This window comes from Loxodonta africana, chromosome 9 (genome assembly GCF_030014295.1).
Source record: "Loxodonta africana isolate mLoxAfr1 chromosome 9, mLoxAfr1.hap2, whole genome shotgun sequence".
Lineage (NCBI taxonomy): Eukaryota > Metazoa > Chordata > Mammalia > Proboscidea > Elephantidae > Loxodonta > Loxodonta africana.
Genome location: NC_087350.1, coordinates 71,576,803 through 71,585,229, shown reverse-complemented (window position 1 = coordinate 71,585,229; position 8,427 = coordinate 71,576,803). Strand labels below are relative to the sequence as shown.

General features: G+C 39.1%; 1 protein-coding gene across 1 annotated transcript in view; it reads left to right on the top strand.

Moving 5' to 3' along the window:
- Nucleotides 1-5,723, top strand: part of SLC44A1 (solute carrier family 44 member 1) — a 180,665-nt gene extending 174,942 nt beyond the window's left edge. The window contains exon 16 of the mRNA XM_010587786.3: nt 4,811-5,723. Coding sequence (XP_010586088.1) covers nt 4,811-4,825 — 15 coding nt within the window. The 3' untranslated portion in view covers nt 4,826-5,723. The remainder of the gene's footprint in view (nt 1-4,810) is intronic.
- The last annotated feature ends 2,704 nt before the right edge of the window (nt 5,724-8,427 follow it).

The window sequence follows — 8,427 nt, the reverse complement described above, 5'->3', positions numbered from 1 at the left end:
TAAATTTCAGTTAGAGATTATTAGAGAAGATAATGATGAGTTCTGATGACCTCCATGTCTTTATTTTCAGTTTTTCCTGAGAGGTCATTATATGTTAAAAAAAAAAAAAAAATTCCTCCCTTTTTGGTTTAAACTAGTTAGAGTTCAGTTTCTACGCCTTGACTCCAGAATAGAGGTGGTTTACACTGGTATATAAACTACATAAAATATAAGCTAGTATTAAGTATAAGTGGGGATGAGAAAGGTGGAACAACAAAATTAGCCAGAAATTAGGCTAAAAAGCTTATACCAAAATTACCCACACAATTGCTACCGTAAGACTTAAATTTAGCTCTGAAATTTCTAGCAACCATCATGAAAGCAACAACAATAACTTAGCCAGGTACCCAATTCATCATGCTAGTAAGGGAAAAGATTTTAAGAAATGTAAATTTTTCTTGGTTCTAAGATCAGATTGGATTTTTCCCCCTAGGGTTCCTCATAAAAAGAACATTGTATGATGTGGTAAGCAACATTCTTGCAACAACCTTAAAGATAAGAAACAAAATGAGTTTCATAGGTCTCTTTCTAACAGCAGACCACAATGGGAGCTAATGGCATCAGCTCTGTATTAGTTTTCTACTGCTGCTATATCAAATTACCACAAATTTAGTGGCTTAAAACACACAAGTTATTTTACAGTTTTATAGCTCAGAAATGTAATGTGAGCCTCATTCGGCTAAGACTGGAGTGCTAGATGGGTACATTCCTATCTGGAGGGTCTAGGGAGAACCCCTTTCTTTGCCTTTTCCAGCTTCTAGAGGCTATCTTCTTTCCTTGGCTCATGGCCCCCTTTCTCCATCTTGAAAGCCAACAACATCAGTCCAAGTTCTTTCATGCTGCCATCTCTCTGGTTCCCTCTTCCAATTCCCTTTTTTACTTTTAAGGACTCATGGATGGGGTTGCATGAGTCAGAATTGCAATGGGGTTAGCTTGGTTTTTTTTTTTTTTTTTTTTTTGATGCTTGGATTGGACCCACCCAGATAATCCAGGATAATTTTCCTGTTTTAAGGTCAGCTGACTAGCAACCTAAATACCACCTGCTACCTAAATTCCCCCTTTTCACATAGCCTAAAATAGTCACAGTTTCCAGAGATTAGGGGATCCTCCCACCTCAGCGCCCTCAAATTCATCTGGTAAATATTTATTGAGCATCTAACTCTGTACTGTGTACAATAAAACAGCTTTGATTTCAGGAATCTTATTTCCTGGCATACTTTCAACATCACCTATTTGCAAAGCTATCAACAACAGTAACTTGACTATATGAAATTCTCATTTTTTATAGGTCAAAAACAGTCAAATGGTGACTATAGTTTTTGAACAGTTGATGTGACAATAATTAACTAGTAGGCCAAGCATCTGTTCAGGCCGCACCTTGTTAAAGGTAATAAAACCTTATCGTTTGTGTATAATAGAATGCTCTTTCTGTTCTACTTTGTTGAAGGGGATGCACCTGTAGGAATTGCATAAATCTTATGCAAAATTCTATCAGATTATTAACACAGAAATTGCAAAGAAGAGGGCAGAGGCAATGTTTTCCCGGGCCTGGAACCTTCATCCTGTCTTTAGGGATGAAAGCTTTGTTGCAACAAGGTCTGCAAGAACAACCCTCCAGGCAAAGAAGTACCCAAGACTGATCCTTCTCTTCCTGTTTACTGGCACCAGAGATCCTAGAATAGCATGATATAGCTTGCGTTTGGTAATGTTCAATCTCGATGACAGCTGGGACAGTAAGCAGAACCCTGAACCCTGGAACAAAGATGGTTTTCCTGCTTTGCACAAGTTCTATGACAGTGTATTACAGCAAACTCAGAAAGATGGACCACACTTCTAAATGAAATGATTCCTTTTCAAGTTGCTTAAAATTTGATGTTATAAAAATTAAGAGCTTCTGTCTATCAAAAGACACCATTAAAAGAGAGAAAAGGCAAGCCATAGATTGGACGAAGATTATTTGCTATACTCATTTTGATAAAGGACTTCTACCCACGTTTTATGAAGAACTTCTACAAATCAATGAGAAAAAGAAAGACAATTCAATTGGGTAAAAGATTAGATGGGCATGTCACAAAAGAGAATAGCCAAATGCCCAATAAGCATCTAAAATTATGCCTAACATCATAAGTTATCAGGGACATGCAAATTAAAACCACAATGTGATACCACGACCCATCCACCAGAATGGCTATAATTAAAAATGTTGACTAGGATATGGAGCAACTGGAACTCTCATGCATTGCTCACAGGAAAATAAATCAGTACAAGCACACTGGAAAACTGTTTGGCTGTATCTGTTAAATCTAAAAATACATATATGCCCTAAGACCTAGTAAGTCCACTCCTGGGTGTGTACCCAGCAGAAATGCATAAACCCGTGTACCAAAAGACATGTTCAAGAAAGTTCATGGCAGGATTATTTATCATAGCCAAAAGCGAGAAATAAGTCAAGGGCCCACTAAGAATTGTTGCTCTTGTTTGTTGTTGTGTGCCATCGAGTCAATTCTGACTCAGAGCAACCCTATATAACAGAGTAGAACTGCCCCATAGAGTTTCCTAGACTGTAATATTTACTGTAGCAGATCACCAGGCCTTTTCTCCCGTAGAGCTGCTGGTAGGTTTGAACCACCGACCTTTTAGTTTGTAGCTGAGGGCTTAACATTGTGCCACCAGGACTCCTTTCACTAACAGTATTATGCATAAATCAACTGTGGTATATTTACATGATAGCATACTGCACAGAAATTTTTTAATAATGAACTTGTAGCTAACTGTATTTGAGCATCATAAACAAATCTCACAGACATAATGTTGAGCAAAAAGCTACACACAGAAGAGTACACACAGTATGATTATATTTATATCAAGTTCAAGAACAGGCAAAACAAATCTAGAGTGACAGAAGTAAGGATAAAAAAAAAAAACTCATTGCTGTCGAGTCAATTCCAACTCATAGCAACCCTATAGGTCAGGTAGAACTACTCCATATGGTTTCCAAGGAGCTGCTGGTGGATTTGAACTGCTGGACTTTTGGCAAGCAGCTGATCTCTTAACCACTGTGCCACCAGCACTCTGGAGGTAAGAATAATGGTTACTTTCGGAGAGTGATTGGCCTGGCAGGGGGCATAAGAAACCATCTTGGGTGCTGGAAATATTCCATATGTAACATCTAGATGATGTTACATGGATACATACATATGAAAAAAAGTTACTATCCATCCATGCTTAAGATTTGTGCACTTTACTATATCTCAGTTATAACTCAAAAAAATTTAAAAACATATATTAAGAAAAAAAGTCTTCCAGAAACCATCCCTTATTCTGTGCCATCTGGCAACTGCCCCTACTCCTCATCCTCAGCAGACAGCTAGAGGGTATTCTCTAGGGAAGGTGAAACAGGATTCAGGAAGCATCAGAAACAGGGGTACCAAACTAAAAACCTGACAGTTAAGTGCAAGTCTGCACACTGAACTGGACTTGTTGTTCAGGACCGTGTCTCGTCACCTCTGCTGCTCCTGCAGTGGCGCAGTGCTTGTTTGATTAAAAAAACACCAAACCTGTTGCCGTCAAGTCGACTTTGACTCACAGTGACCCTAAAGGACAGAGTAGAACTGCCGGTAGGGCTCCCAAGGCTGTAAATCTTTACAGAAGCAGATTGCCACATCTTTCTCCCGCAGAGCAGCTGGTGAGTTCAAACTGCTGACCTTCCAGTTATCAGCTGAGTGCTTAACCACTGCACCATTAGGGCTCCTCAATTTGTTTGACAGGCATGCTCAATCTTTTTTATTTTGATTTTTTTCCCATCCCAACTGGGTTTTTAAAAATTTGTTATTTGGAAATAATTTCAAATTTAAAAAAAGCTGCAAGAAAAAGAATGGTACATAGAACACCATAGACTCTTGTTACACCTGTTGTTAATCATTTTGCTTTATTTGCTTTATCATTTCTGAGAGGTCTCTCTCCTATAAGTAGGTAGATAGATATAGATACCTATGAATGGAAGTATACCTAGTATTTTTGAGCCATTTGAGAATATATGTACATCATAGCCCTTTAGTCCTAAATATTTGAATGTGTATTTCCTAAAAATCAGGCTATTGTACAAAACTACAATACAGTTATCAACTTCAGTACATTTACTCAATCACTGAGTATTGAATTGAACCAAACTATGGGACTACCCATTATTCTGGTATGACCTGTCCCCTGTCAACTGAGTCACAGGAGTGAGAAATCCAGTTTCATTTGACTTTCAGGTTTGGGTCTCTGAGAGTACCATAGAGGCAGACTTTGTAGATTAGCTTTGAATTTGATTAATTATGGGTTCATTTGACTCAGTTGCTCAGATGTTCTAAAAACCTTTTTGTCAAAGACTAATACTAAATCCAATAACAGCAAACACTAATCTACCATTCCTTGCTATGTATCAGGCAATGTCCTAAGCACTTTTATTTATTAACCCATTTAATCCTCACAACAACCTTAAAAGAACATACATGATTATCTTCTTTTTGCACATGGGAGTTGTAGGCTCGGAAATTAAGTAACTTGTCCACGAACACACAGCTGGTAAGGGGGTAGAATCAGGATCCCAACCCAGCCTCTCAGATGTCTCTCTTATTTCTTAATTTACATGTACTTATCTTTCTTACATTTCACAGTGTCTTCTCTAAAGATGACCCCATGGTATTTCTTATTATTGATTGCTTCTCCTTGTTTCATGTTCCCCTAGGAGATAAGCATTCATTTTCTTGATGTGTTTATTTTTCAGCTGAAGAAAAGGTGATTGGTCTCTTGAGCCCAGAAGAATAAACTCAGAGGAGGTTGTTTACACTAGCTTCTCCCACTCACCAGCTGTTGAGAATCTGTGGATGAAAGAGCAGGATCTTATTACTTCAATGGAAGCGTGCGACAAGTTTCCCAAACCACCACCAGCCAAGTGGATTTGGTAGAGTGGGACTGCCTAATAAATAATCAGAAGCATTTGATAAAAATCTGTCTTTCAGCATTATCTTCAAATTTAGTGTTTCTTTCTTATCCAGTCTTAAGTATATGTAAGTGATCCTCTCTGCTTCTCACTCTAGAGCCAGTACTAGCCTGAAGGTTGGATCCAGAAGTCTATTCTTTCTGGCTGGTTCTGTCCTGTTTGGCTCTGCTATTTATAGAGCCATTGTGGGTTGATAACTACTATTTACTGAAGGCCTGTTCCATGGGAAGCATTAGGCTGGATGCTTTACATACATTTAACCCTCATAACAATCCTGTAACGTTGCACCTGTTATCTCCATTTTGCCCATGAGGAAATGGAGATCCAGAGACGTTACTGCTGTGTGTAAGATCACACAGTTAGCAGAGCAAAGACTCAAATCTAAGTCTAACTCTAAAGCCCTTTCACTCTAAAACACTGCTTTGCTTGTTATTGCTCCAGAGATAATTACCCCATCACGGCATCAACGGTATTTCAGAAACTGGGTGGGGATGGCCATGTATGTGCATATGGGAAGGGTCTAGAGGGAGGATCAGGGAGTATTTAGAGGCACAGAAGAATCAAAGAATTATTTTCTAAGAGAAATAACACTTAATGTTCTTTTAGGTCAGGGTTTGGTAAACTATAGCCTGTGGGTCAAATCCAGGTCCTAACCTATTTTTATAAATAAAGTTTTATTGGAACACGGCCACGTCTATTCCTTTATGTTTTGTCTGTTTTCTTTCTACAACAGCAGAGTTGCATAGTTGTGACAGAGACCATCTTGTCTGGAAAGCCTAAAGCTCAGCTGCTAACCAAAAGTTCAGCAGTTTGAATCCACTAGCCGCTCCTTGGAAACACTATGGGGCAGTTCTACTCTGTCCTATAGGGTTGCTATGAGTCGGAAATCGACTCGAGGGCAGTGGGTTTGGTTTTTGGGTATGACCCTTTCCAGAAAAAGTTTGCTGACCCTTGTGTTAGATGACTCAGGAAGAAGAAAGCCAACAGATTTCATTAAGGCCAATATTTTATTTTTTCTGTTTGACTGAAAAACTACTTACAGATTTATAATGCCAAGATAATCAATGTGTTCTAATGGTGGGAAGGGGTGATGGGTGAGGGGATCTAATCAGAGAAGGGAAAGGGGTAGAGAGTGCAGAGGAGAGGTCTGGGCTTCTGGGTCCCCAGCCAGTTCCTCACCCCCAGACTCAACCCACTCATGTCCTTCCTATTCCTCCTGCCAAATCAAGTTGCCTAAAAATAGCACTTTGCTCATAAAAATATAAGTGGCTTCCCATCTACAACATGCTCAAATCCCAACACCCTGACATGAAATTCAAACCTTATATCAGACTCCCGCCCACCTTTTTTTTAAGGTTATTATTTTTTTTTAATTGTGCTTTAGATGAAGGTTTAGAGAGCAATTTAGTTTCTTATTAAACAATACACATTGTTTTGTGACATTGGTTGCCAACCCCACAACGGATCAGTACTCTCCCCTTCTTGGCCTCGGGTTCCCCATTTCCATTCATCAAGCTTTCCAGTCCCCTCTTGCCTTCTCATCCTTGTCCCTGGGCTTGTGTGACCATTTAGTCTACTGTACATGACTGACCTATGTGCATTATTGTTTTATGGGCCTGTCTAATCTTTGGCTGAAGGGTGAACCTCAGGAATGTCTTCGGTACTGAGTTAAAAGTATGTCCCAGGGCCATACTCTCAGGGTTTCTCCAGTCTCTGTCAGACCAGTAAGTCTGGTCTTTTTTTGTGAGTTATCGAGTTTTGTTCTACATTTTTCTCCAGCTCTGTCCGGGACCCTCTATTGTGATCCCTGTCAGAGTTGGTGGTGGTAGCCGGGCATCATCTAGTTATGCTAGACTCAGTCTGGTGGAGACTGTGGTACTTGTGATCCGTTAGTCCTTTGGACTGATCTTTCCTTTGTATCTTTGGTTTTCTTCATTCTCCCTTGTTCCTGACAGGCTGGGACCAGTGGAGTATGTTAGATGGCTGCTCACAAGATTTTAAGACCTCAGGTGCTACTCACCAAAATAGGATGTAGAATATTCTCTTTGTAAACTTTGTTATGCCAATTGAGCTAGATGTCTGCTGAGACTATGGTCCCCAGTCCTCACCCCAGTAAGTCGGTTCCTCAGGGAGTTTGAACATATCTATGACGCTTCCATGATCTTGCCTTGGACAAGTTGTGCTGACTTCCCCAGTATTGTGTATTGTCTTACCCTTCACCAAAGTTAACACTTATCTACTATCTAGTTAGTGTTTTTTCCTTCCCATCCCTCCCCTCCTTCGTAACCATCAAAAATGATTTCTGTGTGTAAACTTTTTGATGAGTTTTTATAGTAGTGATACATACATACATATGGTCTTTGTCCTTTTGTGATTGACTTATTTCACTCAGCTTAATGCCCTCCAGATTCATCCATGTTGTGAGATGTTTCCAAGATTCATCATTGTTCCTTATCGTTGCATGGTATTCCATCGTGTGCATGTACTATAGTTTATCCACTTATCTGTCGATGGGCTCTTGTTTTGTTTTGTTTTTTTGCTATCGTGAATAATGCTGCAGTGAACATGGATGTGCATGTGTCTCTTCATGTGACAGCTCTTATTTCTCTAGGATATATTCCTAGGAGTGGGATTGCTGGATCATATGGTATTTCCATTTCTAGCTTTTTAAGGAAGTGCTGTATTGTTTTCCAAAATGGTTGTACTATTTTACATTCCCACTAGCAGTGCATAAGAGTTCCAATCTTCCCGAAGCCTCTCCAACATTTATTTATTTATTTTTGATTTGTACCAGTAATACCAGGTGAGATGGTATCTCACTGTAGTTTTGATTTGCATTTCTCTAATGGCTAGTGATCACTGGCATTTCCTCATGTCTCTGTTAGCCGCCTGAATGTCTTCTTTGGTAAAGTGTCTGTTCATATCCTTTGCCCAATTTTTAATTGGATTATTTGTCTTTTTGTTGTAGAGGTGTTGGGTTTTCCTATAGATTTCAGAGAGTAGACTTTTGTTGGATTTGTCATAGCCAGACATTTTTTTCCAGTCTGTATGTTCCCTTTTTACTCTTTTGGTGAAGTCTTTTGATAAGCGTGTTTAATTTTTAGAAGATCCCAGTTATCTAACTTATATACTGGTGTTTGTGTATTTTTAGTTATGGTTTGCATCCAATTTATGCTGTGTATTAGTGCCTCTAATGTTGACCCAATCTAACTCCTTCTAATCTCTGTCTCCACCTCCTTATTTTTTCTTTCTTTATGAGGAAGTCATGCCAAATTTGAATTTATTCCCAAGTCAATTTATTTGTCTTTGATTCTCTTTTATGTAAGCAGAAAAGTAAACATGTAACACTTGTAGGTGTTATATTTAATAACAGGAGCCCAGGCTGAGCTTTCACATATAAT